At 36.6% G+C, this 15,025-nt stretch overlaps 1 protein-coding gene across 1 annotated transcript in view; it reads right to left on the bottom strand.

Annotated features, from left to right (window-relative positions):
* Positions 1-15,025, bottom strand: part of TPR (translocated promoter region, nuclear basket protein) — a gene marked incomplete at its 3' end in the record, with an annotated part of 43,323 nt that overhangs the window by 23,386 nt on the left and 4,912 nt on the right. Inside the window, exons 6-24 of the mRNA XM_082003122.1 lie at positions 13,523-13,687; positions 12,691-12,783; positions 12,488-12,568; positions 10,985-11,072; positions 10,324-10,464; positions 9,252-9,343; positions 8,211-8,408; positions 7,563-7,670; positions 6,805-7,031; positions 5,961-6,124; positions 5,434-5,573; positions 5,199-5,347; positions 4,734-4,896; positions 4,167-4,301; positions 3,232-3,372; positions 2,894-3,062; positions 2,235-2,401; positions 1,106-1,258; positions 215-331 (exon numbers count right to left, since the gene is read on the bottom strand). Coding sequence (XP_081859248.1) covers positions 215-331; positions 1,106-1,258; positions 2,235-2,401; positions 2,894-3,062; positions 3,232-3,372; positions 4,167-4,301; positions 4,734-4,896; positions 5,199-5,347; positions 5,434-5,573; positions 5,961-6,124; positions 6,805-7,031; positions 7,563-7,670; positions 8,211-8,408; positions 9,252-9,343; positions 10,324-10,464; positions 10,985-11,072; positions 12,488-12,568; positions 12,691-12,783; positions 13,523-13,687 — 2,691 coding nt within the window. The remainder of the gene's footprint in view (positions 1-214; positions 332-1,105; positions 1,259-2,234; positions 2,402-2,893; positions 3,063-3,231; positions 3,373-4,166; positions 4,302-4,733; positions 4,897-5,198; positions 5,348-5,433; positions 5,574-5,960; positions 6,125-6,804; positions 7,032-7,562; positions 7,671-8,210; positions 8,409-9,251; positions 9,344-10,323; positions 10,465-10,984; positions 11,073-12,487; positions 12,569-12,690; positions 12,784-13,522; positions 13,688-15,025) is intronic.

The raw sequence follows: 15,025 nt of genomic DNA, 5'->3' as shown, positions 1-15,025 counted from the left end.
TCACAATGGTTGATCAAGTAGAAAAAGGAAGCATTAAGCAAGCAGCTCTTCAGAAAATAGAGAAAGAGCTCTTACAGCACTTTTCTTGCCTCCACAAGTCTCTGGTTAGCAGCACTACCTTTAAAAAACATTTTGAGTTCAACTGAAAAACAATGAAAAACTAACATTAAAGTTCACCACCTCTAGCTAAAATAGGCAAATACGACACACATACTTGTTCCTGGCAGTCACGTCTGGCTTGTTGTTCATTATTTAGAGCTGTGCTGGCTCTCTGAAGGGCTTCCTGAACTTCTGATTGCACGGCTGACAAACTCTTCTTTAGGTCTGATAGCTACAGTGATGGGGGAAAGGTGAACAACAACAACAAAAAAAACCAAGAACAAAACCAAGACTAAATGGCAAAGTATTTTATAAAAAGAGTATTGAACACAGCAAGGCGTTGAATGTAGACAGTCATGAATAATGTAGAACCGAAGGGTGGGCTTGGTTTTTTTTTCCAGTTGTGTGGGTTTTTTGTTTTGTTTTTGTTTTGTTTTTTTTTTTTTAGTATTAATTTTAATGTAAAGAGAAACACTTTCAAGATTTTGACTTAATATGCAGAGCGCTTTCCTGGTAAAAATATATTACTGCTCTTTCAGAGTTAGGCCTGCAGTAATTCTAGTTGCAGTCATCTTGTTTAATTCAACCCCAGTAAGAACCCAAATATAAACCAGACAAATAAGGGCATAGACCACTCTGGTTTTAAGATGTCCATGGTAGAAATTTAGTTTTGGTAATTAGCTAATTTGGCTAATGTTCCAGAAAGGGTTTTCTGAAACCTTTCTCAAAGGCTTTTACGCATGTTTTTCTGCAAACTGTGTTCAAAGTTCAGGAAGATAGTGACAGCTTTAAATACACAACCAACCTAACAAAGTGATAAGGTTAATGTACTACTCATGTTTGGAAACCTCTCACAAATTTAGTTAGCTTTTTGTACATCCTAAAAGATTTAGTTTTGCACACTACTATACTGTGAAAACAAACGGAAGTTCAGGAAATTATGTAAAAGGACATTCTTATTGACTCTCTACAAGGAAGTTCAAGGGAGGGGGCATTCAGTGCATACCTGTTGTTCCATATTCTCCACAGCTTTACGCTTCTCCTCCTGCAGTTCTTGCTTTTCTTTCTCTGACTCCATCAGCTTCTTTTCTAGCTGTGCTTGATACTCTGAAGACTCCTTCAGACGAGCTTCAACTGTTGCACGAACTTCCTCTGTCACCTTCATTAAAATTCAAAGGGATAAATTTTTTCCCTTTAAATACAGTATTCTGATGTGAAATCAGTATTTTATTAACAATTTAAAGCCAGAATAGGTATTGTCAGCATCCCATTTGGAACAACACTGAAAATGTGGAGAATCCCAAATAGCACTGATGATTTTTTTTTCTTTTTCTTTCCCCTCTTCAAAGCTGCAATACCTCATGAAGTACACCTAAGAAGAGCTTTAGATGACTGCACTCAAATGGGCAGTAGCCAGCATATCTTTTTATTACACACTAGAATCTGCAATATTGTTAAAGCATATCACGCCATGATGAAGTTTTTACAGTAACAGAACACAGACGGGCAGAGAACTTGGGTACTAGACAAACAGCACGTCATAGTCTACTGATGCTGTAACTTCAGTAGAAAATGAGAATTCTGTTTCCCCAATCTATCTTATTTTTATATGCTGAGCAGCCTGGAAGAACAGGCTTCATTTGCTATTAACGTGGCGGAGTGTATGACAGATAGGAAGGTCATTCTTAAGCTTTTCCCATGAATACCACATAGAGAATGTTCCTTGGCATCACTGAAGACCTTACTGATGCAGAAGGTGTGAATTCAACTGCTTTTGATTGAGAACTAATTAATATTTTTAATCATTAATTACAAGGCTATAAGGAAGAGTTTTTCAAAGTCAGTTCCCCTCTTCCAAAGGAACACATTGGCAGAATCCAGCTTTGAGTCAAATGTACAATTCAACATTTTACAAATACGCTGCAAAATGTTTAGTATTTCCATGATTAAGTTTTTTTAATAAAAATGACTAAAATATGGTCTACTACATTATAATCTTCTAAACTAACTCTAATTTTTTTGTAAGTCCTCCCATAATCCTACAGACTGTACTGTAGTACAAAAAAACCAACCACCCAACCCATCTTTCATTTATTTTCTTTGTTTGCTCTAATAAACAATAGTTAACTACTTACTTGTTTTTCCTTATTAAGGGATTCCTCTAGACTAAGAACCATAGCCCTGTACTGTTCCACATTACTAGAACTAGTCTTGAGTCTTTCTCTCAGGTCATTAACTTGTTCGTCAGCTTGTCTTAGTCGACTTACAAGATCATCCACATCTTCATTTGTACTAGGCTGACCTATAATATTAGAACACATTCATTAACTGATTAAGTTTAATTTAGTTTTGTAAACCACTACTCTGTTGAAAATGGAAGTCCTTCTAGGATAGTAACATGGAAAAAACAATCACCTTCACAAAGCTTCCATAAATAAAACTGCCAGCCCTAACCAAAACAGTGGCTTACAATAAACTTTGTTGATTCAGACAAAAAAAATTGGCTATTTAAAAATAAGTAACCTAATAGTCTTAAGTTCTTTCAAATAAAAATAGAAAGGATCCTTCAAGAAGTTTTGCTTTATTTTTTCTCTTTGTCAAAGACTGCTTGGACATTAACTTTAACAAATCATTCTGCTTATCATTTGTTTGAATATGTGACTGTAATAATGAAGAGGTTTATTACTAGTGTACTGTCCTCCTGATTCTAAATCATTATGAATTATGAAGTTTACCATTCTGCAGACAACAATGTTTAACATAAAGAGAAATTCAATGTAGAAAAACATCTTACCTTTCCCTGGAGCCCTCTGTGATGACTGAGATGCTAGCTGAGCCTCCGTATTGTTAAGCTGCTGTTTCAACATTGCAGTTTCTTTCTGGGTATTCTTTAAAAGTTCCTTTGTGTTAATGTGACGGTTTGTCTCAGTCTCGAGTTGCCTCTTAAGATCCAGGATATGAACCTGAAAACACAAGGTTCTTAAACTTGTAATCATTCACAAATGGCACAGAGACCAAATATGTTTATACATTTCATGTATGAAAAACAATGCATTGTGAGCTGGCAGAAGCCATGCAACTGTGGTTTTATTTTCACTGAAACAAGTTTAGCATATTTATAATCATACTTACCTCTTGATTTTTGGTAAGGGAATGTCTTTGTTCCACCTCACTTTCTAGTTTCTTCTTCAGCTGAGATATCTCACGCTCTAGCTTTTCTATCTGATTATTGAGTCTTTGTTTTGTTTCTGTCTCAGACCTCTCCAGTATTCCCTGATAAAAGAGCATAATGCATTATGCTTACAACACACTTGAATAATTTTCTTCTGAATTCCTGCAGCACTTCACACAAACTTGTCACAACACTTCTCTCATCCACAAAGTAATTACTGCAGGAAGCAATCAATAACAGGCAGATACAGAAAATTATGAAAAGTAGCACTTATAATATATGACTTAATTTTGAAAGATTTTTTAATAAAATTGATACAGTAAGTATTATTAGAAGAAAATCTATTATACATGCAGTCTAATTCCAGGGATTAAAAAAAAAACTGAAAAGATCTACTACAGAAATAAATTCAGTCACATGGTAAAATGCGCAACCTTCATACTCTAAGAGTCAATATGCCTTATAATAGAAGATAATAAAAGCATCAAAGTAAATATACCTTAAAACAACAGAAAAATAAACTATCAAGGCAGGCACTGGTAAATTCTGCTATCATAAAAATTAACATAGTTTTTTTTTTTCCTTTCACTTTGTTTCGTGTGTTTTATTTCCATCTTATTGTGAAATCCCTTCTCAAACTCAAAATTCTCAGGACTTTGCCCACGTAAATAACAGAGTATTATAATTCAGGACAGGAATAACAAAACTTGCTTTAAACAAGTTGCTCAAGTATTTTATGTTCAGCTCCAATTTGTAACAAACAAACAAACAAACAAACAAACAAGAAATCCACTTTAAGACCCAACCCCATGACTGTTTTATTCCATTTTGATGGGTATTTATTGAAAACTCTGAAAGACAGACCAAACCTGGACATAAGAGTAATACCACATACCTGAATAGTTCGCAAATTAGTAAGCAGCAAGTTCTGTCCTCTTTGTTCAACTAATAAAGACTCACGTTGCTGAGTCAAACGCACATCTGACATCTTCAAGATATCTTTCTCTTTTTTTAAGTTTTCTGCTCTCACCTTTAAGACAGCAAATAATAACAAGAACTTTGTTATCAATCCCAAATCATCTGTCCATTTTAACTATTATTTTTATGATCAGTTAATGCTATTTTATAAAAAGAGCTTTTAAGATTATAGATTGTAAATTAAAAATTAACGCAACTTAAGCCAAGAACAGTAAGAACACAATTGCTTGACTAATCACATTCTGTTTTCTCTGTAAACTGAAACACCTTTGAAATGTTCCATCTTCACTCAGTACTTGAGGTATTTTGAGGAATGTTACAAATGTACACACCGAATATACAAGCACACAAGCTTTTACAAATTTAATATCTGATGCACTCAAAAAGCCACACATTCAAGTTCGGACAGCTTTCATGATAATCACAAGAAAAACTCTTGTGCTAACTTGGAATATCTAGCAGTAAAATACACTGTATTACTAACCTCTGCCACTGCTAGTTTTTCATTAGCTCCCCTCAGGTCTTGAGTCATAGTATTAATTATCTGCTCTTGCTTCTGAGTTGTTGCTGTGAGTTTCTGGGTTCTTTCATGCAGAGATGTTATTTCTCGACGATAGCCTTCAACGTTATCCTGCAGCATTTCATAACTTCACATGGAATAACAAAGCAAAGTATATGTTTGCCACATTAAATTGAGTTCAATTGCAAGAGATATATGTACACAGCTGCATGTTTCATGTTCTTGTGCATCAGTTTTCACAAATGTCGTTCACTTAACTAGAGGGTATATTCCTGATCCCACCTTCACTATTTCCTTTGTTTTTAGCAGAATAGGCAATATGAAAGTTTAACTGGCAACTCTTCCTGAGCAAACAATATCAAGGCGTCAAAATGATTCTGTTAACAGAGAACACATACATAAGGCAATGAAATTAAATAGCTGATTTACCGTTTGGAGGCAAACTCCAGCTGTGTGGATATCTTTGCGTTTTGTGACCTCAAGTCCGTGACCTGCTCCTGAAGCTTTTCATTTTGTTCATTCAACAACTTGTCATTCTCTGCCTTTTCTTTTTTATAGTTCTCAAAAACTTCCTGCAACTACATCAAAGAACAGACTTTAAAGTGTTTACAAGAGTAAAAAGAAATAGTGATAGCTTTCTACAGTGTTTATTGAAAAAATATACCTGCTTAAGTGCAGCCTTAGCCTCCACAGTCTCCACCGACTCAGTCATTGACACTGGAGCAGGAGTTGACATGGCTTGAGGTAAATTTGGGCGCTTTGGAGTTGATGTAAGAGAAATCTCCTCTGATAATATACCTGAAGCTAAAAGAAGATAAAGTGGATTTCAAAGGCAACAACTGAATGAATGCTTGCCAAAGCAGAAGATCATATAACCACACTGAAATATGGCTAAAAACTATGGCTAAAACTGTATTGCTAGCAAAGTCTTGGGCTCTCCTGAGAAACTCATTCTTTATACCTACAATATGCTACCAGAACACACATAGTCACCACAACGCATCAGTCATTATGTAGCAAGTTGTTATACTTGTAAAAATAAAATCACGTGTCCAAATCCAAATTCATGGGTTTTCCAGTGAGTAAAAGTTAAATACCAGATTAACAGAAGTTACTAGTACCATTACAGCACTATTACAGAAAAATCCTAACAAGTGACAATTCTACTATTTTTTCAATGGTGAAGCTTACCTTGCAAAGGAATGATAGCTCCCGTGGTCTGTGCCAACAATATACGGAACATATCACGCTGACGAACTATAGACTCAACAAGCTGCAACTGATGATGACGTGATTCACGCAGTTTTTCAAGCTCATTGAGAGCTTCCTCAAGCTGACTCTGAAGCTCAGAAATTCTGAAAACAACAACAGTTGTTTTCAGTAACATACAGAGTGAGACATACAACCCTTATGTTTTGTCACAAGTCCTTCAGCGTACATTTATTGCATCTTTTAAAGAGTTAAGCACCGCTGAGATTTCTGAGCAAACTTATAGGAAGACTGGCCTTTGGACTTGCCATTTTGCAGATGACAAAAGAAAGTAAGCCTCCTCCATGAAAAGCAGAATAGAGGCAATTCTATTCATGTGAATATAATTTCAAGCAACAGTCACTAGCATGAGCAGAGAATCAGGCTAAGAACTTTTAATCAGAATTACATTACCTGTGCGCTTTACAGCTAGTGAATTAGACAGGCACATATTCAATTCTTTGTTCAGCTAACGGGAATGAAAACTTACCTTTCTTTTTTGAAAAACAGCTCTGTTGTGTGAAATCACATTCAATTATTTTTACTTTGGATTTTGGTGGATCTATTACAGGATATATAGCTATTGAAGCCATTTTAATCTAAACCTGAAGACAATGTTGCTTATAACAACCTGCCTTTATGAACTACATAGCTGCTCATGAGCATATGCGCAATTAACATATGCACACAATTAATAACAATCAGAAGCAAAAAACTGGAAAGTGCTTGAATAAAACCCTGTTACTACTTAGTATAAACAGTTTACTAGAAAGAATAGATAACTAACTTAGATGATGTTGTTTCTTGCTCCTCTTTTTCTCTAGCCTCTCCCAGCTCCCGAAGAGCCACCAAGAGACGCTGATTCTGCTGCTGAAGTTCTTCAATATTTCTATAAGAGACTAGATGTTGAGATATCACTTCAGAAGAGCTACTAATGTCAGCAGAGCTCACTTCTTCGTCACGAATCACATGATTGCCTCTGGCTTCTTCAAGTTCCATTAAAAGCACACGAATCTGAAAGAGAATGCTCCAGTGTAAAAACTTGCACACCAACTCAAAAGTTGGCTCTGAAAAACAATGTATTTGAAATAAAGTACTTGGAAATCAAGTATTTTTTTCTCTGACAATATCCAAACTATTACAATCAATAAATCCTTTTAAGAGAATTACATTATAGAAAAAACAGTGACAAAAGGAAAGCGTATCAAAATCAGAAGTAGATAGTATGTTTTCAGTTCTGCAAACAGACCACAGAACATTCCAATCAAAGAAGTTACATATATGAGTTTTCCATGTCAGATGTGTAACAATATTATCCTAAAGCAGCATCATTTCCATCCAGCTAAACTTACTCCATTTTATAAGCAGAAATGTAAATACCATGTTGTCCTAAAGAGAAGCTTTTAACATCACTAAGGCTCTTATTACAACCAAAGTCTACATGACTGGGGCTGAACACAACTCCCAAGTAAACTTCTGAAATGCAGCACCGTATTAATAATAAATTGCAAATAGTACATTTAACCATAGCAACATCTGTTCTACCTGCTGTGAGAGATCTTTTACTTGTATTTCCAGTCTCTGGTTTTCTCTTTCAAGCAAAGAGGCATGCTTATTGGCTTTATCGGCATCCTCCTGCAATCGCTGGATTTCCTGCAAGCATACAAACGTTAAGAAACACATAGCAATTCAACTCGGACGACATTCCTTTCCAGAGAGATAACGTCATGTAGAGACATGCCTTGTGAATCAAACTGCGCTCTACTACTGTAAAGTTGCACTCCAAAGGCTAAACTCCACGTATTTAGGAATCAAAACGCACACTCTTCTCATGCTGTATTAGTGTATGTATTAAAACCACTGGGAAGTGAGCACCAAAGTTCAATTTTGTATTTTTGGACAGACAAATACTAACCTTTGTTTATAAAGAATCCTATTCTCTCAGAAAATCAGAGATTGTAAGTCACCACATTTAAACCTTCACTATAAAAAAAACCACTCTAAAAACGGTTGGTTCTGTAAAATACTTTGTACAGTCCCATAAATTGCAAGCTAAAAAGTTCAACAGATATTTTCCCCCAATAAAAGTTGACTAAAAGATCCATTTTATACATTTACTAACAGCCATTAGGATTGAGGAATTAAAAATCCATTTTTCCCATAATTTTACATACTCTTTTCTTTTATACTGACCTTCATAGCTTGTTCAAGCTTTGCAGACAGGCTAGCAACAGCTTTTTGGGAACGCTCAAATTCTTCACGCTGACGTTTTAAGATCGGTGCTTTGGCTTCTACTTCCTGCACTATTTCATCCAAATATTTATTGATTCTCTTATTCTCCAGCTTTTCCAAAAGCAACTGATCCTGAGTTTCTACATATGCATTGTACAGCTGCAACAAAAGATTTTTTAGTTTGGGGTTGTTCTTGTTTGGTTAGTTGGTTTTGATACATCTAGACAGACCTCTTAAAAAAGAGCTGCTGGTAATGATACAATTCCTATCTTAAAGCAGTGTAATTTTATACAACCCTAAATTAGTTAATTCAGAGGAACAAGCTGGACTTTCAAAACAATGTGCTTTTAGGACTCATACCATGGCAAAGCAGTTATCCCTTTTAATTTAAAAATGGCAAACTTTTATAGTGCAACTGTATGCAATAAAAGAATTCTATGTAAAAGTGACAAATCTTAAGCAAGTTTAAGACAATAGAAATATCAAAACTAGTATCACAAAAGTGAGAAAGCAACAAGAACAGAAGAAAGTAATTTAATGGCTGGACAGAATGACCAGTAACAAACAAAATGAAAACACAAGTTGCATAAATAGAAGTGTAAAAAAACCCTAGAATATGTATGACCTACCATTATGTTAATTTTTTCTGCAAGTATAAGCCAAATGCACAGCAGTACAGATTAAAAAATTATGGAAGCAAAGAAAAGCTGCTGCCAAAAATGTATACAGAAAATAAGTTTCTGTCTACAAAACCCCCCCGTATTTCAGAAAAAGACCCTACAAATGTTTTGATCTACTAAAGAAAAACTGTTACGTTGAAAAAAAAAATCCCAATAACTTAGCTAGTAAAGTCTGCTTCAAATGCCTGAGAAGATTTCATTGACTTCAGTCAGGCATTACACCAAATCCAAAACAGTGAATGAAGTCTACATCCTTATATTATTAGTGTATCTCTGCTTGCATTTCAAGGGCCTTGAAGTTAAAAAGCTGCTTCTCACTCACCTCAGTTAATTTCATTCCAGGCTTGACTACTTTAGCCACCGCTGCAGCAGTGGGAGACATAGCTGCCAGTTCCTCCTCAGACAATATGGCTCCTGAAGACATAATCCCACCAATTACCATTAAAAAGCTGCAATAATCCCCATCATAAATATTCTTCATTAAATATAAAAAATGTCTTCATACACCTTTGTGCTATATCACTACTGTATTAAAGGACTATTTTAAGACTTTAAAGTTACTGGTTTAAGAGTTTTCTGTAATCTGTATTATACATATACATGTGCAAACAACTGGCATTCTAAACATTATTCCGTGTCATACACTATCAACGTCTCTGAGCAGTTGAATCTGAAATGCTGAAACACTTTTGCTATTAGACTCCTAAAATTTAGATCACTTCTGAATGTAAACGATTGAAATAGCTGCAGCAAAGCTCAGATTTCTTCGCAAACTGCCGGAGGTCTAGAGTGGCAGAGCCCAGGTTTACTTTCATTAAATTAACACAGAGATATAGCAAATATACTTCATACCCCTCTGCTCCTTCCTGCTCTGCTCTCTCTTTCCTTTAAAAATTAGTTATATACAGCAAACAAACTATTCTTTTCAACAAAAAATGTAGAACTAGAACAGTGAATATTAAGCAAGATTTAATGTTAAATAGAAATTTAAGGACAGAGGTTTGTTTTCTGTGGCTTTTTTTTTTTTGATGAGGAAAGTAAGAATAGTTTATCATTCCCACTCCCCTCTCCAGAAAACCACTAAAACCATGATGATTCAGCCTTTAGGAAATGCTTAATGTCCCTTTTTTTTTTTTTAAAAGGTAAGCCAGATTAACAAAAGAACTTCAAAAAACATTTTGACAGAAATGCATTCTCTGGTGTGTGTGTGTGGAAATATATATTTTCATATATACACACACATAAAAAAGATTCTAAAATTCATGATTAGAAATGACCAAAGATAAATTAAGATTAATGCACTTACTTCCTATAGAAATTCAGTGTAGTATTTTCACGCAAGACGACAGAAAGCCCGAGGGGTTTTGTATTTCAGTTCCCAGTGTTATGCCTACCTTTGCGCTTTGTAGCGGACAGTAGATCATTAGCATTCTCCAGCTCCTTTTCCAGTTTACTGATCTTCTCTCTCAGTTCTTTTTCCATTACAGCTTTTGACTCTTCCACCTCAGTCAAATGTTCCTGGGTTGCTTTATTAGCTAAAATTGAATCAGACAAGCAGCATGCTGTGTTGTGGTTGGTTTTATTTTTTTCTTTTAAAAAGATGAAAATTTGCTTATGTACCTTAAATCTTCCTTTAATTTTATATGATCTGCAGAAGCTCATGCTGATACAAAAACCTCAGTTGCATGACAGAAGCATGAACTGCTGCCTGTCACCTTTGCTTAGAAGAGTGTTAAAACACAAACTGTCCTTTTATCAATGAAAAGGAATCTAAACCAAAAAAATAAAGACATATCTTGCAAAATTAGATCCTTGCATCAAAATCCAAAGTAAAATTCCAGGTACATTTGAAAACAGCTCCCTCCCACCCCTCTGCCAGTAAATTCAACTAGTCAGGTAAAATTTTTGTTACAAAGCGACTGATGTTTCCACCACCCCCAAAGCCTAGTGGGGTTCCTTGCATGAACGCTCAATACCTATTTTTCAGTGCATTACAGTAGTTACAAAGGAGCGCAACCGTTCTGTTCCATTCGCCATTTCTCACTCGCAGCTTACCTTCACCTGCTTCCTTCAGGAGCTTGTGCAGCTCTTCTACTGCTCCTGTCAGTTCATTGCTCTTTGCCTCCGAGTCATCGGCAGCACTCTAAATAAAAGCATTTTATTTAACCTTTTAGTACATAGCAATAGCAACTCTATTTTTATAGGAAGGCACAAACTGACCAAAAATTATCAACATGCAGGTTTTTTAAGTGAAATGCTAAAAGATTCATCTAAACTGGACAACTCTCTTTACACTTGGATTACATCTCACTTTGATGCAAACTGCCCACCTGAGAGTAAGAAGTGTCAGATATTGATTTGATATGCCAAATCCAAATAAAATGTATGCCCTTTAGCGGCTTTATGACTGGTGCTGGGTTTGTTCCTTCTCTCCACTAAAGAAAATGTGGAGATATTTTGAGTACTCAATTTTGATCCTTCTGAAAAATTTGGTGGTTTTAGGAAGTCTTATATAAAGTTTATGTTTCTTTGCTCCCAGTCAGAGATCTCACAAGTGCGAGATTGTGCAACACTTTAGCAATTCTGCAAGTCCGTTAGAGATAACTGAAATAAAGTTGATTCACCTTTTGCTAACCAGCTAAGTCTCAGAATAGGCTCCCATGGGAGGTCAGACAAATATGTCAGCGGTTACAAGTACATAGCAAACCTTATGTTAAGCAGAGGACAAACCTTTAAGCCCCTTCAAATCAATGATTCTATAACAAAAGCATGAATGGGGTAAAATGGTAATGCATTATGCTCCAGAAAAGTTTGGTATTGACTTGCTGTTCAGTGAAGGGGACATCAGTTTACATCTAATCAGACAAAGTATTAATGTAGAACTCAGAATTAAGCAGGGTTGGATGTTTGTGTGGGTATCTATGCAAGAAAAATCAGGAAACAGAACTTATTAACCTGTGACTCTAATATGCGTAAACTAAAGAGCAATCAGTTGTCCTCTTTAGCTTTGTCTTAGTCAATATGCTACAGGGTATTTTCACTTTTTGAGGTGACAAAACAAACAACAATTACTTGTTTAGATGGTGGTCATTTGACACAATATATGACATTCAGCTGTGTCTTAATCAGATCACTAACACTTGCAGTGTTATTTGAAATGAACTTCTACTAACCAAACTCAGAAGACTCTCCTGCATAGTCATATTTTACATACAAACCCTTACCTCCCAGTACAACATCATAAGACATAACCACATTCATACAACATGAATCCTCAAAAGAATGAGCATAAAATTAATATTTTACCCCCAGTTTTGCTTAATCTACAAAATGATCCAAGCAATGTAAGATTTCAAATGCTGCCTGAGACAGCAGCAAAGAAAACAATGTTTTGGATGTTTCACAGTGTTTTGCAATGAAATGCAAGTCTTCCCCACATCCACACTTTGGGGGGGAGGCGGGGGGGAACCAACGAAAACTGGCCTGCATTACATTTAATGCCAAGATTTAGCCCCAAGTAATACTAACACACGCTTATAACAGAATCAATAAACTCACCTTATACAAATTGGATAATTTTATGTGGGCATTCAGTTCATTGTGGAATCTTTCCTCCATACTAGCTTGCTGTTCTTTTGCCTAGTAAATTAAAAAAGAGACAGGGTGGGGGAGCATTCCACTATTTCTATTTTACATATTTTGGTTTTTAATTTGTAGAAGCAACTGTAACGCTATCTCACATATACTTCAAGTTGTCTTACCTCCTTCAGTTTATTCAAAAGGTCTTCCACATGCTTCTGAAGATTTTCATTTGACTGTTTTAAGCTGTTTACCTGTTCCTCCATTCTGGAAACCTGTTCAAAGAATAAGTGAGAACACCATGTATAAATTTGTCTTTCCAGTCCAGTTTATTTTGGAAAATACCCATCTCACTGTTTTTTACTTAAAAAAATCCCAAAAGTTCCAGAAAGAGCATTTACATTTCCTAAATCTTCGCTCCCATGCATTCAGTTAAATTAAATAAGTGAGAGTCCCCAAATTGCTCCACTTATGCATAACCAAATAAACCCACAAGCCTCAGTGGAGCAAAGTGCCACAGAAAACCTGAGCAACTGTCACAGTTGTTAAAGAAACAGCGCAGGTACCCAAACAGAAGCTCCCTGAAGCAGAGTATTTTCAAAATACGGCCATTGACTCTGCAATGTATTTTGTTGCAGGAAAACAAAAATATCATCACCCCACTCTGCAAAGAATGGTAAGTCAGATCCTTCTTCCCCCTCCCCTTATTAAAAACTGTATTCCCATACATTTTAATAGCATGATGCCATTATATAGCTTTGTTATCAGCAACTCAAATATTTCTAGCATATAATTAAAATCTTTGACTTTTCTATTCTAGACAATGGTAACTATATGTATTCCTTAAAAATCACAAATTAAAAGAAAGAACACCTCCTTATCAATTGCAAAACATACTTTTTTTTTCCTTTAATAACTGAAATACAGTTATTAAAGTACTTGGTTTTGTTTAATACAGTTAATCAGGAGGTTCAATTTAGAAGAAATGGCAAAAGCACTCAGTAACTACATTACCTCCTCCTTCTTGTTCTCCAGATTACATTTAAGCTCCAAGATTTCATTGCCTTTCTCCCTGGCAGTATGTAGAAGTTCATCTGTTTTGGCTTTCAACTCAGCATTCAGCCATGTGTTTTGATTCTGTAGTAGTTCTTTTTCTTGCTCCAACCTTTTCTCACGGTACTAAAAAGAAAATTGCATAGTGTAATTGTACTGGTTTGACAGAAAATAAAGAAGCTAATCAAAGTACTATGATCAGAGTAGGGGTAGCAAAAACGTAATTTGCTAAATAGCACCAAATGACAGGCAGTGTTCCTTATTACACCGATAACACTAACTTGCCACTCTCTAACAACAAGAACTTCTTGAAACGTGAATTAGTTTCCTCGAAGTTTACGTTAGCTGGGAACATTAACTAGAATAATACCTAGCTGAAGGAAATAAATTAAGGTATCAAAGTTGTCTTCCTCTTTTCTCCTCTCTTTCAACTCTTTATGGAGTTTATTTTGCCCACAGAGAAACAGTGTAGGTTCACAAACAACTGTTTTTCTCCTTTCTACCTGCCCTCATTGACCTGGAGTGCTTATTCCTAGTGGGTAGGAGCAGCCATCATTGCCAACAATGAGGCACAGACATGCCTGCCCAACCTGATACCCCTTGCCTTCTATAAATATATCATAGAATCACAGAGTCATTAAGGTTGGAAAAGGCTTGTAAGATCATCAAGTCCAACTATCAACCCAACACCACCATGCCCACTAAACCATGTCCCAAAGTGCCACGTCCACACATTTTTTGAACACCCCCAGTGATGGTGACTCCACCACCTCCCTGGGCAGCCTGTTCCAATGTTTGACCACACTCTCAATATAGAAAATTTTCCTAATCTCCAGTCTAAACCTCCCCTTGTGCAACTTGAGGCCATTTCCTCTCATCCGAACGCTAGTTACTTGGGACAAGAGACCAACACCCACCACACCACAACCCCCCTTTCAGGTAGTTGTACAGAGCAATAAGGTCTCCCCTCAGTCTCCTCCAGACCTAACAACCCCAGTTCCCTCAGCCGCTGCTCATCAGACTTGTTCTCCAGACCCCTCCCCAGCTCCATTGCCCTTCTCTGGACACGCTCCAGCACTTCAACGTCCTTCTTGTAGTGAGGGGCCCAAAACTGAACACAGGATTCGAGGTCGGCCTCACCAGGGCCGAGTACAGGGGCACATCACTGTCCTACTCCTGCTGGCCACACTACTGCTGATACAGGCCAGGACGCTGTTGGCCTTCTTGGCCACCTGGGCACACTGTTGGCTCATGTTCAGCCGGTTCTCAACCTGCACCCCCAGGTCCTTTTCCCCAGGCAGCTCTCCAGCCACTCCTCCCCAAGCCTGTAGCGTTGCATGGGGTTGTTGTGACCAAAGTGCAGGACCCTGCACTTGGCCTTGTTAAACCTCATACAGTTGACTTCAGCCCATCGATTCAGCCTGTCGAGATCCCTCTGCAGAGCCCTCCTGACCTCCAGCAGAT

The sequence above is a fragment of the Phaethon aethereus genome, assembly GCF_964289735.1.
Source record: "Phaethon aethereus genome assembly, chromosome: 8".
In the NCBI taxonomy this organism is placed as follows: Eukaryota; Metazoa; Chordata; class Aves; order Phaethontiformes; family Phaethontidae; genus Phaethon; species Phaethon aethereus.
The sequence above is the reverse complement of the archived record's forward strand: the minus strand, read 5'-3'. Positions and strand labels throughout refer to the sequence as shown.